Source organism: Protobothrops mucrosquamatus, unplaced genomic scaffold (assembly GCF_001527695.2).
Source record: "Protobothrops mucrosquamatus isolate PMUCROS unplaced genomic scaffold, P.Mucros_1.0 scaffold387, whole genome shotgun sequence".
Taxonomy (NCBI): Eukaryota; Metazoa; Chordata; class Lepidosauria; order Squamata; family Viperidae; genus Protobothrops; species Protobothrops mucrosquamatus.
In genome coordinates, this window is record NW_015386719.1 from 863,829 (window position 1) to 886,152 (window position 22,324).

The 22,324-nt window shown below is 37.0% G+C and overlaps 1 protein-coding gene across 1 annotated transcript in view; it reads right to left on the minus strand.

Annotated features, from left to right (window-relative positions):
* Positions 1 to 2,339: 2,339 nt before the first annotated feature.
* LOC107287426 (cytosolic phospholipase A2 epsilon-like) overlaps positions 2,340 to 22,324 on the minus strand; it is a 35,963-nt gene continuing 15,978 nt past the window's right edge. The window contains exons 12-20 of the mRNA XM_015815939.1: positions 19,535 to 19,671; positions 18,452 to 18,674; positions 15,551 to 15,665; positions 14,290 to 14,427; positions 13,502 to 13,609; positions 10,628 to 10,819; positions 9,451 to 9,617; positions 3,653 to 3,836; positions 2,340 to 2,542 (exon numbers count right to left, since the gene is read on the minus strand). Coding sequence (XP_015671425.1) covers positions 2,340 to 2,542; positions 3,653 to 3,836; positions 9,451 to 9,617; positions 10,628 to 10,819; positions 13,502 to 13,609; positions 14,290 to 14,427; positions 15,551 to 15,665; positions 18,452 to 18,674; positions 19,535 to 19,671 — 1,467 coding nt within the window. The remainder of the gene's footprint in view (positions 2,543 to 3,652; positions 3,837 to 9,450; positions 9,618 to 10,627; positions 10,820 to 13,501; positions 13,610 to 14,289; positions 14,428 to 15,550; positions 15,666 to 18,451; positions 18,675 to 19,534; positions 19,672 to 22,324) is intronic.

Here is a 22,324-nt window from a genome sequence, read left to right on the forward strand (position 1 = left end):
AGGCGGGCACGTTTTTCCCTCCACACCCGTGTTCTGATGGCTTCGCCTGGCGCGCATAAACAAAACAAACGGCCTGGATTCCCACCTGCTGCTGCAGGATGAGTTCTCTGGGAGGGCGCGCACCATCTGGCCACTTTGCATTTTCCCCCGTAAAGCCGGGCATCTCAGGAAGAGGAGAGGGGAAAAGACTCAAGCCATGGGAGGCAACATGAGGGCCATGAAGGGTATCGCAAGCTCACGGGAGGGGGGAGAGGAAAAGAAAATGGAAGAGAGGCTGCAACAGAGAGAGAGAGAAGGGGGAAAAGAAGGAGGGGGCAGTTGTGAGGTTGGCGCTCAGGGCCACGACACCAACGGTCTCAAACACTGACCTGCCGAGGGAGTGGATGGCTCTGTCCCCTTCAGGCTCGCGCTTGCTTCTGAAGTAAGAAGAGGGGGGGGAAGGGCGACATGGATCCTGCACGAGAAGAAGTCAATCCGATTGCTGCACAACAAGTCCCTGGGGAGGGCGGGGCCTTGCTCTGCACCTGCGCTCTTCGCGCGCCCTCAGTAGGGTTCCTGCAGGCCGCTGCCAAGCAGCATGTTTTCCACAAGTAAGCGAGCTGGGAAGGAGCGGAGCAGGGGGGAGGTGATGCTGTGGAGGGGAGGAAGGTGACGCCGCGTACCACCAGCCAGGTGGTTGCGTACCACCAGTGGTACACGTACCACCGGTTGAAAAGCCCTGGCCTATAGTATACACTTATGGCAATGGGGGGGGGGAGACCCTGGAAGTGGCCTGCTGAGCTTAAACCTAAATGGCAGCTCAGCTTTTTAAGAACTCAGAACTTCAAAAGAGGTGTGGGGTCTTTAATGCTCTTTCAACTTGATTGTTTTCTTGCAAATGTTTCATCACCCAACTAGGTGGTATCGTCAGTGCTGGAAATGAGTCAATACATTGCTTGTATATAAACAGAGAGCTAACCCTACAACAAGTGACTGACTTGTTTCTTTTGTCCTATGTGAACTCCTCCCACCTGCCTATCTTTCTCTCCCCCCCACACACACATTCCATCTCTGCCTTTGACTGCCACGCATAATATGGCCAAGATGAAGATGCTGCTAAATTCTGCCATTTCTGCCTATGAGAGGTCGTTGGTGCTCTCTGAGCTTGGTTGTTTTCTTGCAGATGTTTCATTACCCTCTGAACTAGGTAACATCATCAGTGCTGATGGGTAATGAAACGTCTGCAAGAAAACAACCAAGCTCAGAGAGTCCCAATAACCCCTCCCTCCAACTGTGAGCGGCAAATATTCTCCTCTATTGGTATATTACTGCCTATCCACTGCCTATCGACCAAAGCAACATACAGCTTGTGGAAGTTTTGTAAACTCCACCATTTAAAGAGAAGAGAAACTGATTTCAGCCAAGGAAATGTCCATTTCTCTCCCCCCCCCAACTTTTGTGAATGAGAGCATCTTTAAAATGAAATTCAGATTTCAGGGATTATGCAAAAGTACGCAAGTTCATCCGTCTCATTAAAAATGTGGCTTAATAATTTTTTTTTGCTGATTTCTAATATTTTTAAAAATTATTGACATATGTTTTATAAATACAGTTGTGCATTTCTATCCTTATTTATTTGATACAGAAGTTAAATGTTAATGATTAAAAGTGGTGTTTTTTAATCCCCTGTAACCACAAGAAAATCAATAATTTTGTTCAGATTCACTTTCTCATTGTAGGGACTCACAGTATTATGAAGTTTGGGAACTCCTGTTTTGAGACTACGTGGGTTCCATGCTAAATCTTTAAGGAAATAGAGGATTATTTCATGAAATGACACTGGGACTCAGAACATTTTTTTATTTATATAAATATTTACTATCTTGCCTTTCTAGTAATTGTGTATCACATAGGATGGGTAATATTTGTGTAGCATGCTAAGTGTCAATCAGATGTCCTTGGTCTTTGAAACTATTTCAAATGAAGGGTGACTTATATCTGAGTAATGTGCTATAAGCATCATGAGCAATTATTGAAGGCAGCTTCTAATGTATCCCATGGTAGCAACAAACTTAGACATAAGGCTCAGAACTGGTATCTAAATCATAAAGATCATAGTATTGTACTAATGATATTTCAAAATAAGGAAATTGATCAGATGGATTCTTGTTTGTAGAAGTCTGATACATTGACTTGCAGCACTAGCTATTCCCGAAAAAAATTAGGAAAGGAGGACCTCAAGCAGTTTCTTGTTGGGGTCAAAATGGAATTGGCTTAGATTCATGAATTGTCAAAATATGCACATCTATATTCCACCTCACATTCTGTATACACAGCCACACAGAGAAGTTGATTATTTCTTAAGGGTTTTTTTTCCGTTCCACTGCCCTATTCAGTGCCTGAAGAATCAGATGTTGGTTATTTAGAACATTGTATTCACTCAGTTCTATCAGCTGATCATATTCTTCCTCAGTGAATGTCATTGAGTACGTTGAGTATGTAGTGCTGTTATAGGAGATGTCAACGTTACCGTATTTCATTTCTGATTCAGAGCGTTTGACACCTAAAAAAGGGGGAAGGGGGAGGAATTGATATGTAAATTGTCCAAACCAAAACTTACTATAAAGACAACTTAGACTTTCCTTATATGTCCATTTGATACCTATAGAAAAGAATTATTTGTAGTCAGGGTTGAATTGTGGAGTCCTTGGTGCTCTCTGAGCTTGGCTGCTTTCTTGCAGACATTTCAATACTAAACCAGATAATATCATCAGTGTTTGTAGGGAATGGGTAGCTACTAGCATTGATGTTACCTAGTTTGGTAATGAAACATCTACAAAAACAAACAAACAAAATAAACAAGCTCAGAAAGAACCAAGGGCCGAAAGTTCACTTGAGAATGCAAGCACTCTTGAAACTGAGAAGAGGCATGTCTTTATACAATGACAATACTGCCTGTGTTTTCTAATAAAAAATTGTTTGAATGGATTTTATTTAAATGAGATTATCATCAGTGTCTATTAGGGATGTAGATGAAAGTACTGCATCTACCTGTAACAGCAATTTGAGGCTGTTCTATTTTAGACCTTTACTGATTATTGTGAATATACATGATAATTGTTTTTTTCAAAATAGTGTTTTGAAAACATGATGTATGTATGTATTTTGTTAGATAGATGAGATAGATAGATAGATAGATAGATAGATAGATAGATAGATAGATAGATAGACAGACAAACAGACAGAGAGACAGAGAGACAGAGAGACAGACAGATAGATGAATAATGGAGATGTCTTCCAATGTGCAGTTACATTTGGATATTTCAGAAGGATTTGGGATTTTGGTTTTTAGAAGATATTTTGGAAAAGAAAAGAACATGATCTAAAATAGAGGTTCTGTGTACCTTTCTCCACCCCATTTCTCTTTGTGTTCCCTTTGATCTCATTCATATTCAAACTAGTCTCAAGGTGCTGGAGTTAGAATACTGAATTATGGGTCAAAGTCAATATGGGTAACACATCTGTGGACACTATGTTGCAAAATATGGTATTTTATGTAGCATTTTTTATTACATCACTCTGTAAATCATTGTGCACTACATTATGCAATGTAGTGTGTACATCTTGCTTTGCTACATTAATAATAAAAATAATAATTATAATATTGAAATACCTGGGGCTTTGTAGTAGTGAAAACTATCATTCACTTGTGGAAAGAACAATAATATTGGTGCTGCTGGATTCTCAGCATCTTCAAATAAATAGCATTCCTTCAGATGTTTGTCATCATCCTTCAGGACAGCTTTGGGAAATGGGATTCCTCGATCTGCATAGTACTTGCATGATCGCTCCAGGGGCTAGATAAAAGAAATAAATAAATATAATAGTGCATGCGTGAGATACTAAATCTGGCTTTAGAAAAGCCTGAAGAACATGAGACATTATTGCTGATGGATCTCGACAATTGAGAAAGTCAAAGAATACCTAAAGATATCAGTATGCTTTATTGATTTTAGAAATGCCTTTGATTGTATCAATCATGTCAAGCTGTGGAAAGTGCTCAAAAGAATAGGAATCCAAGAGTATCTCATTGTCTTCATGGGAAACTTATATAGAAGCCAGGAAGCTGCAGTATTGATAAGACATGGTGAAGAAGATTGGCTCCAGGTTTGGGAAGGAAGTATGACAAGGCTGTATAGTCTCCCCTTTTTATTCAACCTATATGCTGAATATATATTAAGGGAAGGTGGATTAGAAGATGAGTGTGGTATAAAATTGGAGGAAGAAACATCAATAACCTGTGTTATGGTGAGGATTATTATAATTGAAAATCTGCAAGCTCCAATAATAAATGTCAAGAAGCTCAATGAAAAAAATGGGACTAAAATTAAATATAAAGAACGCCAGCTAATGACAATAGGTAGAACAACATGCCCTGAAACTGATAATGAAGATATCAAAGTGGTAGATAGCTTCTGCCTTTTAGGATCAACCATCAACAGTAAAGGAACAAGGAGGCAATAAATATGCCATAGACTAGTATTGGTAGAGCAGTCAGGAATGCTTTGGAAAATATATTCAAATGCCATGTGGGGTCTACATCTACAAAGATTAGAATTGTGCAAGCAATCCCTCTATGAAAGCAAATTTGGACTTTGAAGAAGCAAATAGAAGGAGTATTGATACTTTTGAACTTTAGTGTTGGAAAAGACTCCTGAGAATACCGTGGACAACCAAGAAAACAAACACATGGATCATCAAACAAATCAACCCAGAGTTCTCACTCATGGCATAAATTAGCAGGCTCAAATCCTAATTTAGGACTGTTTAAAGACTTTCTGTGGAAGGGTCTAATACTGGGGAAGATAGAAGGAAACAAAAGAAGTTTGACCAGCAACAAGGTGGATAGATTCAGTTCCATGGATGCTCTGTTGAAAGATATGGAACACCTAAAAGATCAGGCTAGGGACAGATTGTCATGGAGAAAATTTGCCTATGAGCTGACAATGACAAGTCATTAACATTAAGATTGAAATGAAGTAGTTTGTCCACAACAGAACAGAACCTCTGGGAAAGATATTAAAACAAAATAAGATAAATTACCAAACTTTTTTTACATGATGAACAATCTAGAGCTTGTAGATGCATGGAGATGCAAAAATGGTGAATCAAATAATACACTATTTTTCTGAAAGACTCAAATCTTTTTCAAGAATTCGTATATTTTGGATATCTAAGAATTTGGTTATTAGTGTTCTTAAAATGGAGATATGGCCAAAACATTTTTCCATTCACAATCCAGTGACTAGTATATAAAAGGAAAACCAATTCCCTCAATTGGAGGTTAAGTGAAACAGTGCAGAAAGAAACAGTAATGAAAGCAGGTAAAAAGAAATAAAAATATTTTTTGATAAAACTATTAATAAAGATAAAAATGAATCATGCAAAACAAAAGGATTGTGAGTGTGCAAATAAGTCAGAGAAATGATTGTCAAATAAACTGAAGAAATAAAAACAATAAAAGAAAAAGAAAAAATATAAGATGAAAGTAGTGTGATAACAGATAGTTTAAGATGCAAAAAATATCACTACTACTGTAAAATGTATATTTCATATAATATATAATATTTAAAGAAATACAATTTACCAAAAATCACAGAAAAACAATTAATGAATGGATCCATTACATTAAGAGAAGTTTGTGAAGCTGTAAAAAAAAAGTTCAAAATAAGGAAAACACCTGGACCAGATGGTTTACAAGCTTTTTATTGCAAACTTTTTGAAGATGAATTATTATAAACATTTCAAAACACATTATAGACTGGAAAGATACTGGAGAGTAGGTTGGAGGCTAATATAGCACTAATCGCTAAAGAAGGTCAAGACTTAACTTCACCAAAAAAATATGACCCAAGATCATTACTCAGTAATGATTATAAATTATTCACAATGATTTTAGCTGAGAGAATGTAAATAGCTTTACAGAACCTTATTCATTAAGGTCAATGTGGAAGGGACCTATACCTAAAATACAGCTGAAGTACAAATTCAGAAATTATTGGATATTATGGAATACTTAGAATAATATAATTAGAAGCCTAGAGCATTGATTTTTCTTGATACAGAAATAGTCTTTCTCAGTTTGAATGGACTTTTTTGTTTAACGTTTTGGAAGATATGGACATTGATAGGAATTTTATCAACTGGGTAAAACCAATTTATACCTCACAAACAACACAGTTAACTGTTAATGGAAAATTAACAAACCCCTGTGAGATATAGAAAGGGAATAGATAAGGAGATCCCTTATCACCATTGCTTTTTATGGTAGCTTTGGAAATATTGAACAGAAATATAAGAATTACTGGAGTGAAGATATGGAGAAATATATATAAATTATGTTTGCTAATCACTTGGTGATAATTTTGGAAGACCCATTGGAAGGAATAGAAATATTAAAGGAAAAACTAAATAATTTTTTTTTTGGGGGGGTGTTAGCTGGTTTTAAAATTAACAAGATTTGTTAAAGATGAAGATGTTAACAAAGAATGTAACATGGTTCTGACAGAACCAAGTTCAAAAGAACTTCGAGGCATTGTTTTCCTTAAAGAGTCTTTTATTTGGGAAACAAAGTATCGGCACTACATAGTTGAACCCAAAACTAAATTCCCCTCCCCTGGATACAAAGTTTCAAAGTACAATTCCCACCCTCAATAATCTGTCATAAAGCACATTCCCCAATTAGCTTATAGTGCGGGCTTTCTCCCCAGCTCTCCAGCCTGCCAAAACATTATCAGCTCCGGACCCAGTTTGTCCTTGAGTTCCCACGGCAGGGTTATTATTATGGCTAACTGAGCTCGCATCCCAATCCCCCCTCCCTGCTCCAACTAATTCTAAAAGCAAGAAAAAGGAAAAGAGAAAATGGCTGCTTTTTCATCTGTTGTCAAAGCAAAAAATCCGATATTAGCAGCATTGACAGAATGTGAAAAATGGAAAAACAAATGGAATTGATGGGGGAAAATGGTTTTCAAATCAAGAAAAAAGTGAAATACTTGTCTATCGCTATGATTAACATGAATTATATATTGTACCAGAATGAAATCAAGAAGGACATGTTAAGATGGGATTAGAATTGTCATTGTTGGGGAGAGTTTCTTTTGCCAAGAATAATGTTTTTGTTTCAAACAATGCCCTTTATAATAACTGATTATCAATTAAACAATGGGAGAAAGATATATCTAAGCTTGACTGGCAAGGGAAAAAACCCATATTTATATTTATATTTTAAATATAAAATACAGGTTGTCCGCAACTTACAGCAGTTCATTTAGTGATCATTTGAAGTTACAATAGCATTGAAAAAGTGACTTATGACCATTTTTCACACTTATGACCATTACAGCATCCCCGTGGTCATGTGATAAAAATTAGATGCTTGACAAAATTAGATGCTTGGCAGTGTCTCAAGGTCATGTGATCACCTTTTGCAACCTTCTGACAAGCAAAGTCAAGGGGGAAACCAGATTCACTTAACAACCATGTTACTAACTTAACTTCAGTGATTCACTTAACCACTGGCAAGAAAGGTTGTAAAATGGGAAAACCTCACTTAACAAATGCCTCACTTAGCAGCAGAAATTTTAGGCTCAATTGTGGTTGTAAGCTGAGGACTACTTGTATCTTAAGATGCAAAAGAACTGGGAGATTCAGATTGCCTGATATGAAGTTGAATTTTGCAGCCTGCTGCTTAGTCTTAAATGTTGTAATCCAGGTGTGTCAAACTCAACTTCATTGAGGGCCGCATCAGCATTGCGGTTGCCTTCAGGGGGCTGGGTGGGTGTGGCCAGGTGTTCTGTCCCCGTCTGACACACCCACCCAAACAGCCAGCCGAGGGTTAAATAACTTCTCCACACTCCACGCCACAGATAAGAAAACTTGGCAGCAGCTCCGTAGCTGCCTGCCAAGACTTTTACTCAGAGAACAAAAAACAATACACACAGTTAGAAATTAAGTCCACAGCAAACTACTTCACCAGAGATTTAGCTTTGTCCGTCACAGAGTCCAAATGGCCACCACCTCCCTTTTATAGCCTGTGGGGTGTGGTCCAGTGACTCAGCTTAATCTCTGGCACGTCTCCTTTTCTGCTGCGCACGCTTGTCGCTCCTACGCTGGCGTGGATCCAGCCACAATGTATCTTCATCACTATCCGAAATACCTGGCTCCTGGCCAATCTCAGAAACACCTGGCTCCTGGCCAATCTCAGAACCACCTGGCTCCTGGTCAATCTTTTCTCCGTTGGGAGACACCTGAGGCATTGCCAAAGAGGAGGGTCCTGGAGAGGGAGGCCTGGCCATCTCCTCTCCTTCATGTTCGGAACCTTCTTCCTCTGATAAGAGGGGCTCACAAGACGGAGCCACAACAGCCAGGGTGGGTGCAGCCTACTGGGTGGGCATGGATGAAGTGGGTGTGGCCTACTGGGTGGTGTGGCCAGCTCTACATTGTTTGTGTCAAGGGTGCTTGTGAGGGCCTGGGCAGGAGTGGGATAGATCTGAGGGTCTCTGGCAGAAGGGGGTGGGACCGGGGCAAGTGCCAAGGCATGGTCCACTGGAGGAGCCTCACTGTTCCTCTCAGGCCATGCAGGAGGGAGAGCTTATGGAGCTAAGACTGAATGCGTTTCAGCATAGAGGGCCACCACAAAATTGTACATTGGCTCCCGGCTGGCCTGGGCCAGGGCCAAGGCAGAGGGGGCCGTTCCCTCACTGTTTCCAAGATGGCTTCGCAGGCCACATGAAACCACTTCGCGGGCCGCATCCAGCCCCCGGGCCTTGTGTTTGACATGTCTGTTGTAATCTAAATGAGAATGTTTATGAAATGTTGTACCATTGGTATATGATTCAAGAAAAATTGTCTAGAATATGTAAAGATTCTTCAAATTTATGCTGAAAATATGAACAAAAGGGGTTTTGTGTCATATTTGGCGGACCTGTAAAATAGGACAGAAATGTTTATATTCAAGTACATATAATGGTACAATTTTTTTTAGCTATCAACATTTAGTTGAAACTTGAATTTTTGTTGCTGGGATTAATGGACAACCATAGAAAACAGCCATGGAAGATTATTTTTATATGGGATTAATTTGTGATTTATGGGTTTGAAGATTAGAAAGGTTAATTTATGGAAAGAAGGAAATTATGATGTCACTTTAGACAGAGGATAAGATACAAGTGCATGACCCCTGTCAAACAGATCCTAAACTGATTCTTTCTAATCTTTTCTTTTTTCTTTTTCTATTTTATTTCTTGCATTCACCATTCTTCCCTATTTTCTGTTTCTTTTCTAGTATTTCTATTGTTTATAGCTTGTTGAAAAAATCTTTGATAAAAATTATGTTGAAATAAGTCAATGAAAACAGAGAATCCATATTTAAAAAAATAGGATGAAAAATAACAACATAAAAGCAATTCTCACCAAAGACTGTGATCCTGAGCTGTAATTTAAATGTAGGATAACATCCACCTTTCTTTCTGGTCTCAGCAGAGGAGCAGAGCTAGTATTGATGAAGAATCCAGTATCTTCCAGAGACAAATATTCTTCCGTTTGGGTTAACTGATTGGGTGAAGAGTCCAGTACAGTGTCTTAAAAAAATAAGAGGAAGCCCACATTCTTGTAATGTGGGATGGTTTGAAATTGCCCAAAGAAATCCCTGCCCCCAGCCCCCAAAATGCATGCAACCTACTTGCCACAAATGAAAAGTTGGTTTTGATTAGATTTTCAAGCAGCCCTTATGTACTAAATTGCTGGAATCGGCTGCTTGAAATTGAAAAGGCATGCATTTGTTTAAATAACAATTTGAATTTTATACTTTGTGGTTCATGAGCCTCATTGTGTTTGTGCACTTGGGGGATAACTAAACCAAAAATTCAAGTTGGAAAAACAAGTAGAGTGAACTGAAAATGTATATGTTGATCATGATGAAAGGCACAGTCATGCTATGGCCTATTTAATCTATACAGGTAGTCCTTGACTTACGACCTCAATTGATCTCAAAATTTCTGTTGTTAAGTGAGACAGTTATTAAGTGAGTTTTGCCCCATTTTATGACCTTTCTTGCCAAAGTTGTTAAATGGATCGCTGATTTGTTATATTTGTAACACAGTTGTTAAGTGAATCTGGCTTCCCCATTGACTTTGCTTGTCAGAAGGTTGCAAAAAGTGATCACATGACACTGCAATCGTCATAAACATGAGTCAGCTGCCAAAGTCTGAATTTTGATCATATGACCATGCTGCAATGGTCGTGTGAAAAATGATCATAGGTTGGGTTTTTTCAGTGCCGTTGTAACTCCAAATGGTCACTGAATGAAGTATTGTAAGTCAAGGCTTATCTGCAACCACTGTGGCTTAAGACATGAAAGCTTCACCAACATAAAAATTGTGATTTCTTGTCAACAGTGCAGAAGTGCTGTCCTACTGCCTTCTTTCTGAACATTTATTTTCATCTTCCTAATTAGCCAGTTGTTGTTTTTTTAGAAATTTCCCGTTTAAAGTACTAACTGGGCCCAGCCCTGCTTATTTTTTAGACATCATGGAAGTTCATCTATCTATTCTTGTATTAAAATACTAATTTAAAAAAACAATGAAATTACCTTGCCATCTAGAGAAGTTTTCATTCTCAAGGTATTTATTGTCTAGCTGGAGACCTTTGATGAAATTGTGGTATTGGGCAACTGATAAGCGATCTGTTAGGACATCTCTAAAAGCATTGGATAGCGGTCCAGCTGGGGTGTAGAGGTCTGTCTTCTGCTCATGTGGTTCAATAGTTAAATGAGGCTCTTCATCTACAGAAGAGAAATTATAATGAATGAAACACATTATTTGTCTGTATTTGGCTTAGATTTTTAATCCTTTGCAAAAGTAAAGATAGTCTTCGACCTACAAAGATTTATTCAGTGAATGTTCAAAGTTACAATGGTACAGAAAAAAAGTGATTTATGATCCGCCTTTCACATTTACAATACTTGCAGCATCCCCGTGGGATGATCAAAACTCAGATGCTTGGCAACTGGTTCATATTTATGACGGTTGCAGTATCCCGGGGTCATAAATGTTTATTACATTTATTAATAAACATGTTTATTACATTTATCAATACATTTTTAGCTTATACATATCTTAATTACTTTTACATTCAATCTTTATAGACAATCAATATCCTGTTTATTTGTTTTCCCCAATTTTTAATTTTTCATCAATATTCAAATTTAACTTTTAATATTTATACTTCCAAGTTTTAAGTGACCAAAAGTTTCTTTATCTCAATTCATAACAAAATCTAGTATTCAAAATACATATCTTGCCTATTTGAGTATATTCTATTTTAATTAGTAATATAAAATCCTCTCTAATAAATCAAAACCCCAATTTTCTTCAGCCTTATTCTGGCTTTCTTCCTTTGCCAGCTCGCCTTCCATGTCAATGCTTTTAAGTCATCAAATAGATCTCCCTCTGTTGTTATATATATTATGTGAAATAAAAGAGACCATCCAGGTCCCATTTTTTTGGAAGGGCTAGTGAATCGTCTCTCTATTATTCCAGATTCCCATAGTTGTCCTGATATGTTTGTCTTCTCTTTGGTCTGTTCTTCTTCTTGCTCCTCAAGTTTCTTCTGGTTTATATAGAAAGTCTTTTCCATTTTCAGTGTTGTCTGTCCCTTTTCTGGATTTTTCATTGACTGTATTTGTTGGTCAGTTGAATCCTCTATCATAGTATTTAATTGTTCCACTTCTTCTGTTATTTTCTGCATAGTTGATTCTTTAACTGTAGTCAAAATTTGGGTTTGTATATCTATGCTGACATCTTGTTCTTTTCTGTAGCATCTTATTTCATCGCAAGCTGAAAGAATGGTTTCATGTATTGCTTTCAAGATAAAAAGAATCTGTTCCTGGTCTTCATCCATATTCTCTTAATGGTGTGTTAAATTGAGGGCTTTAAAGTCAGAGAATGAAAATAATTTTATAACTGAGTATAGAACACAGCTGAGCTTCTCACAGCTGATATTTGTCAAGTTGAAAAAGTCTTATCTGTAGTCTGGGTTTCAAGCCAAGTCCCCTTTAGACAATAACAAGTTGTAATATCAAACTTGTCCACAAGATGTCACCAATGCCGTTTAAGGTTTTTTAAGTCCAAACTTTTTATAATCCTTTTTCCAATTTTATTTCTTTTTTGTAAATAAAAACCAAAGTCTTCAGTAAAGATAAGAAATCTTTTGGTCCCCAAATTTTAGAAGCATATAAATCCAGTTAGATTAAGGTTATTCTTTAACTCCCCTGGATAGTCAGTCACCGCTATTCTTAGAGGGTGGGATAGAAGTTCCCTTCCCTTTCTCCTTGCAGGGGGGAAGATACATTGGGCAGCTTTTACAGGAAAAGAAAATACTTAGGATTGAAGAGAAGTTCAGATCTCACCCAGTCTCATCCACACTGCTTTAGAAGTGCCTGGTGGTAAGTTTGACTTCGGCTGTCTGCAGCCTAGTGACGAGCCATATTTCTATGGCCGGTCTTTCGTCCGCTGGTTTGGATGGCTGCCCCAGATCGAGCGGAAAGTCTACTTCCCTCACGCAATTAAGCGGGGGTCCCCTCCTTGCTTGTTGCCCCTACAGGGCGACTCTTGACCCTTTCCAGGGTCCCCCAGCAGAGTGAAACCGAATGCGGAAGACGGAGCTTGCCTTCCGGTGGCCGCAATGGCAAACCAGAAGTCTCTTGTTCAACTATTTCATTTATCTAAATATGCAGTAAATTATATTTCATAGGAACTGAAAATTCCTTTATACGTGGAATATTTTATGGTTTCTGAGTTTTTTTCTGCATTGTTTACATACAGTTTAAAAACATTAGTAACATGCTCATTGTGTTCAATCAATCAGCAATTGATAAGAGATGGTATTAAGAAACAAATATGGGTATTTGATCCAGGATCAGTTAGGGTTAATATTTGGGATGATTTGGAATTGAAGCCATGGTAAATTTTCTATGAGTTATTACAAAAACAATTTGTTAACAGAAAACGTTGGAATTTCAAGTTTGTCTTTCTTTTATTATTAATAATAATTTGTAATTATTTTTATACTTTTATATACTATGCTTATTGTTGTTCTTGTTAACTATTTTGTTATTAATGTAGTATATAGATGACAGGCTAACAATTTGTAAACAAATTTAGTAGTTTCAAATCTTTTTGGCCTGTTTCGCAAGAGATGAGAAATTAACACTATTGTATTACATTAATCAGCATTCAACTAGGGAGGATATTATGGATATGTGTTTTAGTCTTTTTTTCCTTTTTTTTCAAACACTTTTTCTTTTTAATGTCTTGTTTCTTGTGTTTTTGATTCTTTTGTTTTTTTAAAAAGCATTTTGGCATTTTGTATTTTAACTTTCTTTGAATAAACCAAATATTATACCAAAAAACAAAAACCCAACCATTAGTAACAAGAGATAAGAGTGGTATGAGAACAAACCTACCAATATTCATAATTTGGTCTTGAGTCCATTTGTGCCAAAAATCTTCGGAACTGTGACTTTTATTCCAGAAATATAGCAGATTAAGGGAAAATATGCTGCTCCACATGCCTGCCCAGAAGAATTAACATAAATGATTTTTATCTCCTTCCCCATCTCAGTAATCATTAAGTAAATCTTGAAGGCAAAATTGGTAGAATTAAATTATTTTCTCTCCTTAATTCTGCATGTGGTTTACTGATATTTCCTTAATACACCCAGTGCTTTTTTTGTAAAAAAAAAAAAAAAAAAAAAAAAAAGAGGTGCCAGAACTCACACACGTCATACAACCCGCCTTGCCTACCCTACAAGGTTCCATCCAAAAAAAGTGCCGGAACTCCGTTCTGGGCGTTCTATGACAAAAAAAAGCCCTGAATATACCACTACACATTTCTTCCTCTACCACTGCGATCATTGTTGTTGTTGTTAATGGTGATGTTTTATCTTGTTTGAGGAACGGTTCTGTAGAACTCAAAAACTCACACTCTATTTTGTGGCTTTGAACCCCTAATTAATATGAATGTGAAAAATTCCCGAGAGCATCTTGCTTTATTTTAAGACTCAGTTAAACAGTTGTGTAATTATTATTATTAACTTTACAATCAACAATCTGTTTTTTGTATTAAGAGAACAAGTGCACTATTTGAATAGAGTGCATTTGGATGGAATTATAGTACATTCAGATTTTTTTAAAATAAATAAATAAATAAATTTGTTAGTTTACTATAAAGTACAAACCTGTCATTTATTACCTTGCAAATAACAGATCTGAGTCTCTGGTAGCTTTTTCATTAGATGCCCCATAAAGAATTCACTACCAAAATCTTCAGTCCGAACAAAAGCTCCATATTTTAGTATTCCCACTTCGTAAGGTGTGAATTCCAACCATTCTGTAGAAAGAATTATAGCCACACAAATGAAAGCACCATTCCCTCAGTGCATTATCTCCAGCATTAGGCAAGATCAGGCACACAACAACAGGAGGTTTTTCTGTGTACTTTTCTGTATTCTTCCTTCCCTTCTTTGTTAGTATTGTTTATTCTGTTTTAATTATAGGGTTTTTTTAAAAAAAAATGCTTAAATGATATGGCATGTACCAGTTTGTTCTTAATTGATGTTATTTGTATTGGTTCAAAAATTCTATCTAAAAAGTAAGAACAACTCAGGGCCATAGGTTGGACGTGGAGTTTGAAAAAACCCATGGCATCAGTGACAAACCTGTTTTATTGTTTGCCAACAGTATGGGTGTGTACACACAGTAATCAGGATAGAGACATGAAAGATTTCAATGTAATAACACAAATAACTGTGTGGTCTTACATATCCATTTGGGCATATGGAAGGAACATGGCCCAGCTATAAATAGTTTGCTATTTATTATTTTTGCAGCTGCTATTTATTCAGTTAAAAATGTAAGGATTAATAACATGATGACATATTTCATTTGATTCTAAAACTGGGATGCCTCAAAAGCAAAAACAGTCTCATCACTGATAATTTACTGAGCAGTTTTGCACCAGCTGCTGTTTCTTAGCCTGGAGTTTCTTCTGGAATTTGAAACTGAATGGATTAAACAAGTACAGTTGGCTCCAGCTGATGATTTCAGACTAGTAGACTACTGTAATCTTGTGTATTATTGCAAAACTATAATATCTATGTCTAATTATCAGTATATGAATATTTATCCTACTCATCATTGATTATTTATTGGATTTATATATCACCAGTGTCCTGGTGGCTTGTAAACAAAAATTAAAAGGTCCACAGTGTAACAGTAAAACAAGAAACAAGCAATAAAATATTAAAATGAATAATTAAAATGCCCATTACCACACTGTCTTTGGATTTCATATACTATGTGACATTTGCATCCAAGGGCCACGAGGTGGCTTTCAGTCTGAGATTACTAATGTGCATTTCATTTTCCCTCCCTGTTTCATAAAAGTATCAACAAATCTATATATCTAGCTAATCAAAGATCTCTTGGCATTGCCTCTTTGAATTTGGTATTACCTTTGAAATCCATAGTGCTGTACTTCTCCTTTACATTGATGCCAGTGTAAATAGGGAAAGGATTCTGCCCCTCGCTCACTGCTTTCTGTTGATCAGAAAGTTTATGGTTGTCTTTCTGTATTTTAAAAGGAAATATAAATCCAGTTAATGAAAGAAAATAAGATACTCTTTTGTAATAAATATATAACCTGTTCTGAAATTGTGTTGTGTTGCAAATGTTGACATCCACATATCAATTAGTTTTCCAAGAGAAGTGCCACGGGAATACCTGTAATCTTATTCTTCAAAGCATAGGATGGGACTTCCAGGTGAGAGAAAAGTGAACAAGATGTCACTGAAGGAGGGGAGAGGACAATTTGGGCTTGTGCTTCAGACAGGAGCTCCTTTCAAGGAGACATCAGGACAAGCAGTCAACCCATGGGTCTGAATGCTGGAAGAAGGAGGAAGCCATCAAGCGCTCAACCCTAGTGGAGCAATTAAGCAATGAAGGATACTAGATTCATCTGGTTCTTCTTTAGCTTTCTGGAATTCTAATTATTTTAAAGTTACAAGAGGTCTTTCAAGCAACAAGTTTAGAAAACTACCCACTTAAAGAATATAAAATAAATGGCAAAAAGCTAAATAATAATTTAATTCAAGAAAGATATAAATGCATTAAGAGGCCAGATTATTTGGGAATATTAGGATTTTTGCTAAGTTTTGAAATAAACAAATTATCTTCATGGGAATGTAACTTGTTTAATCTATCAGGAAAGATATGATTGGTTTGAAATTTGAAACCTGAGGGGTGCTGAAAGAACAGTGAACTTTATAAAATTACAGATAACAATATGACACATAAGACATTTCAAAGGATATTTGAAGAATCAGGGAAGGAACTTATAGCTAAAGTGCAACAATAAACTCTGCATTTGCAAATGCATTTTTAAAGAGGACTGTAAAGGGGAAAAAAGATGTGAAAGAGAAAAATGTGAAAAAACAAACAAACAGAGAGAGAGAGAGATAGACAGACAGCATGAAAAGATGAAACAAATTCTAACTCAGTGATGGCGAACCTATGGCACGGGTGCCAGAGGCAGCACTCAGAGCCCTCTCTGTGGGCACGTGCGTCGTCGCCCCAGTCCTAGGCCTTCAGCTGGGTTTTATAAAACCTTTTCGCTTTAGGCCTCCGCCGCCATGTGCAAAAAAAAAAGGTTCAATCAATCAGTCAATTTCAACTTCTCGTGGGGAAAAAAAAGATCTTGCAAAGTTGGAATTGATTGATTGAACTTTTTAGTCCCACCCAGTCTGCGTTATCACCGCAGCTGTGCCCACTCAATGGGCCACACCCACCCAATGGGCCACACCCACTCGGCACCCGACGATGCATAAGTGGGTTTTGGGTTGCAGTTTGGGCACTTGGTCTCTAAAAGATTCGCCATCACTGTTCTAACTGATGCAGAAACATTGGAAAATAAAGAAATTGTGGATTATAAAACAGAGATGACAGTGGAAATACAAATGATAAGCCTGGGCAAACATACAAAAGAGATTTTCTAAAGCCTTGATGAAATTTTTGAGATGGAGATTCAATCCTATAGCAGCTACACAATGATTTAAAGACCATGATTGTTAGAAGTCAATTAATATAAAGGTGACTTGTTTGATCAGGGTTAAAATAAGAAATATTTCTTTAAAAAGTTTGGAGACATTTTTATGGACTTTTTTTTCCAACATCTGGATTAAAATGATAACAATCACTGGAGGTTTTTAAGAAGAGACTGGACAGTCACTTGTCTGAGATGGTATAGGTTATCCTGTTTGAGCGGGGGGGGGGGCTGGACTAGAAGACCTTCAAGGTCCCTTCCAGTTCTATTCTATTCTATTCTATTCTATTCTATTCTATTCTATTCTATTCTACAATTTTTGAAATTGCAAATGGAGGAAGTGTTATGGGAAGAAGGGAAATATATATGAAATCTAACAGGGAGTGGGGAAATATTAAATTTATCTGTACTTGTTGCATGGAAGTTGGGAATCACTTCTTTAAATATTTTTTATTTCCTTTCTTGTACTTTGTATTTCTTTTCTTTTTGCTTTGTCCTTGAGAAGTTAGAAAGTCTGATGGAACTTTTTTTTTTACCGATAGTCCCACAAACATGTGGCGAAGGCTGAGAAGTGAACGGAAAAACGGAATGTAGCTGAAAAGCAGCTTAGTAAAAAAAACACTTGGGAGAGGAAAGGGCATCTGGGTGGGGCAAGCATGGCAACCTTACCCTGCGTGGCTTTGGCAGGTGTGTGGTAGGGGGAGGGAAGCAACTGGTCTACCACCATGTAGCGCCACCACGTTGCTTCTCTACCCCATGTACAGGCCCCACCCCACCCTCACAGAGTGCCCTGTTCCCACCACTCCCCCCCCCATGTGGCACCTTCTTTCCAGCTCCGATGCATCACTTCCTCTGCCGCTGTGTGGGACTAAAAATAAAGTTCAATCAATCAATTCCAACTTTGTGAGATCTTTTTTTTTCCCGCGAGAAGTTGAAATTGATTGAACCTTTTTTTTTTGCACACAGCAGTGGAGGCATAAAGCAAAAAGGTTTTATAAAACCCGGCTTAAAAAGCCAGTTGCCCAGGGAGATTTTGATGCAGGTTGCTCATGGACGGGACTGAAGACCTAAGACTGGGCAATGGTGCGCATGCCCACAGAGAGGGCTCTGCATTCCACCTATGGCACGCATGCCATAGGTTCACCATCACAGGTCTATGATTCTAGGAACAGCAAATATTATCTATACCATCCAGCCGAACATTGATCTGCTTGCAGGAGAAAAACCATGGGCAAGGTTCCTTAGGATTCACAGTCATACAGAAACTGCCTAAGAACCAGTAGTTTCACATCATAGTATAAAAAAGGTATTCTACCTCATCATTCAACATATATTCAATAAGGAGACCCCACAGATCTATGCAGGAAGGTTTTTGCCCTTCTTGTTTCCGATGTCGCAATTGTCTTTTGTAATATTCCAAGCGCTCCATGGAAAACATATTCAGTTTGCTCTTAGTTACATGTCTTTTAGCTTCATGAATTTGCTCATCTAGATTCTTTCTTGACCAGTATGCATCTTTGTACAACTTTGCCATGGTCCTAGGAAAAAGAATACAAAAATATAAACAAAATCTGGTTGGATTAAATATCACATATCCTTCCTTTAAGATGCCCCACTAAAGCAACAGCTCCCCTATTATACTATAATTATATTCCAAAGAAAGGAATCCATGTTAGATTCAGCCAGTAGAGCCAGTGTAGTCAGGAATTATTGGAATTGTAGTCCAACGTATAGGTGGTCCTTCACTTATAATAATAACAATAATAATAATCATTATGTTTAATGATTATTCAAAATCATGAAAGTGCTGAAAAAAGTTACTTATGACCAATCCACACATGACCATTGCAGCATTCCCCCTAGGTCACTTGATCAGAATTTGAGGGCTTGGCAACTGGCATGTATTTATGAGGGTGGCAGGGTCACTGGATCGCTATTTGCAACTTTCCCAGGGTGCTTTGGGCAAGCAAACTCAATGGGGAAGCCAAATTCACTTAATAACAGCATCAAAAAGGTCAAAAAAATGGGTGAGGCTCACTTAACAAAGGTATCACTTAGCGATGTAAGTTCTGTTGTAAGTTCAGGGCTACCTGGGGTATTTATCAACATGGAACTTCTATTTAATTCTTACAATTAATTGTAGACAGTAATTCAATAAAAAAAAGGATTTTTCTCAATATACATTTCAATCTCCCCAAATCTCCTTGGCACATTTATACCCTTTAGACCTCAAGTGGATTTCTCTTTTTAATGCAAATAAAGTTAAACGGAAAGCAGCAAGTCACAGACTTATTTCTCAAGTAGGTCAGTAATTTCATGCCCTACCCAAGTAATTAAAGAGCACAGACACTGAGCAAATTTTATTTTTCTAGCATCAAATACGCCTTAATGCCCTTACCAGGTTGTGCCAGACAATCCACTCAGGTATGTAGCACAGTCTAGGAGATTGAGCTTCTGAAGACCTCTAAGACTTCCATAGCATGCAGTCAGTGACCGCATACTGCCCCCTGTTGTCATGATGGCAACTACCGGGACCTCAAAAAATAAACAAGCATGTAACTCTCAGTTTTGAAAAGAGACAACAAAATTCAGGATTTAGACTAGGGCTTCTTCTGTACCTTCCCATGTTTCCCTTTACAAATACCCTTTGCTGCTGCTACTGTCTGGAGGTGGGAAGAGAGGACATTGTGTCCATTAAATAAGACACTCCAGGGAACTCCATATGGGCATCATTTTACCATTTATGAAATGATGTGTGTGTGTGTGTATGTGTGTGTAACATTCTGGCAACAAAGGTGCTTTTTTTGTGAGGCAACTGGACTTTCTTGTTTTTCTTTGATGATTTTTGGCTTCTCATCCAAGAAGCTTCTTCAGCTCTGACTGGATGGTGGGCAATGGCAGGATTTATACTCCTTGCAGATATCTTGAAGAAACGTCTTCAAAAAAAAACACAAGAAGTCCAGTTGCCTCGTGGAAAAAAAAGGACCTTTGGGACAACCATGACCTGGATGACTGAGAATCTCCATAGACATTCTAGCAACAGTATTTATAGTATCCTAAACCAGTTTCTTAATTGATTTTCCTTGTTTATTTTTGGCATTCTTATTAACCCAGAAAAAGAGCTGATTAAATCAAGCGATGATTGAATCTTTTCCTTTAAGCTATAAGTGTTATAATTAAGTTTGCATAGTACAGATTAGGTTTTGTGTGTTTGCTGACTTGTTTGTATAATTTAAAATAAGTATGGTATTTCATTCTTATGTTTGCTTGTGAGTTTAAAGCAGGGGTGTCAAACTCGCAATGTCACGTGATGTGTCACGACGTATCGCAACTTTTTTTCCATTGCCAGCAATGGGGTGGGGGCGGTTTTGGCATGACGCATCCAGCCCAGGGGCCAGCAGTTTAAGACCCCTGGTTTAAAGGATTTCATTTCTATTATTGCTTGTCAGCTTTCCCCATCCCCTCTCCTGAGTTCCTGTCAGCTATTAGCAACTTTGTTTCACTGATTAGTCAATATGTGATTTCTTATACTATATTTCTAATACAATTTATACAAATGTATAGATCCTTCCCATAATATGTATACATATAGATACGTATATGTACATACATACATACATACATACATACATACATACATACATACCGACAGACATCTATCTTTATGGAGGCAATTGTTTTAAATTCAGACTTCTCTTCTTTTTGGGAAAACATGATAGCACCCAACAATTTCTTAATAACTTATTGGATCCATTCCTTTACTGGTTTATTGAAATACTAGCTGCATAAGCCATCTCAGAGTCTTCCCAGCTCACCCCAACTTTTTCTCTCTTAATCTCAAAGACTTGACAGGCAACTTCTGTGTTTATTATGGTCCAGTTTGTGATATATTCATAGGAATACTATTCTATACTACTGTATTCTATACTACTGTAGTATAATGTAATTTATAGTTTGCAATGCAAACATATATAATTATATGTTTATTATATCTTTATAAATTATAAAATTATTTACATTATATATGATTTATATTACATTATATAGTATACACTACACTATAGGAATATAATGCACTAAAATTTATTTCTTTATTTATATATCACATTTATATTCTGCCATTTCAGGATGACTCTCGTCAGCTGTAGTAAAATGTAATTCTATTCTTTTAACTAATGGATGTGAAGATGTGTGAAAAGGGCACATGGTATTAACTCATGACATATATTATGTTAAGATGTGTCCTACTGAATTATATTTGCACATCAGAAATGTTTGCATTATTAATATATCAAAAACAGAGAAGCTAATTATGTAGGGCATATACAATCAAAATGAAGCTATTAAAATTTTGGCTAGCAATCATATAAAAAGTTTGTAGAATTACCTGGCTGATTAATATCTTTAGCATAAAATATTTGCTTATGATAAATAGGTTAGGAATGTAAACTATTCAGAGGTGCTAAAACGTGTCTGTAATTTACAATTTAAATATGTAAAAGTATCTCATTTTAAGAAAGAAGCAGCAGGTTCAGCATATTGATGCAGCATAAATAACATTCAGAATTCAACATAACTAACACAATTCAGCATAACTAACATATCCAAACAAAAATAGCCTTGCAACCAAATAAGTATGCCTTTACATTTAGTCCTAGTTATTAAAAATAGATCTTTCCACATAGACTAACTCTGTTAATGAAAAAATTATGTAACTATGGAATTAAACGTTTGGCACCCATCATTTTTAATAAGTCTCTTTGAGTTCTACAGGAAAGTTTCCTTAAACAATGATGGCAAATGAGAAACACAAGTCTATTGAAAAATCGCCCACACTAACTAAATGCTCCACTACCAAAGTAACTACCAACTACTTCATCAAAATGTATCTGACACTCAATCCTCTGCAGCACAACCAATGCAAGCTATGAAAAAGGATAACAGTGCCAGATATCAAAACATCTCAGAAACAACCAACAGATGCATCAATGTAGCATACGAATTAACTAAAGCCCTCCAAAACATCTTAAGTAAACCAAGAGCCGGAGCACCAGCTAGCAGTGAGAAGACATGATGAAAATTCCTTAATTTCACAACATATGGACAGACTTAACCATAGATTCAACTAGAAACTGTGAGTATACTAGATCAAGCTAAATCCAGAAAAAGCTAGGGAATTCCTGGCAGC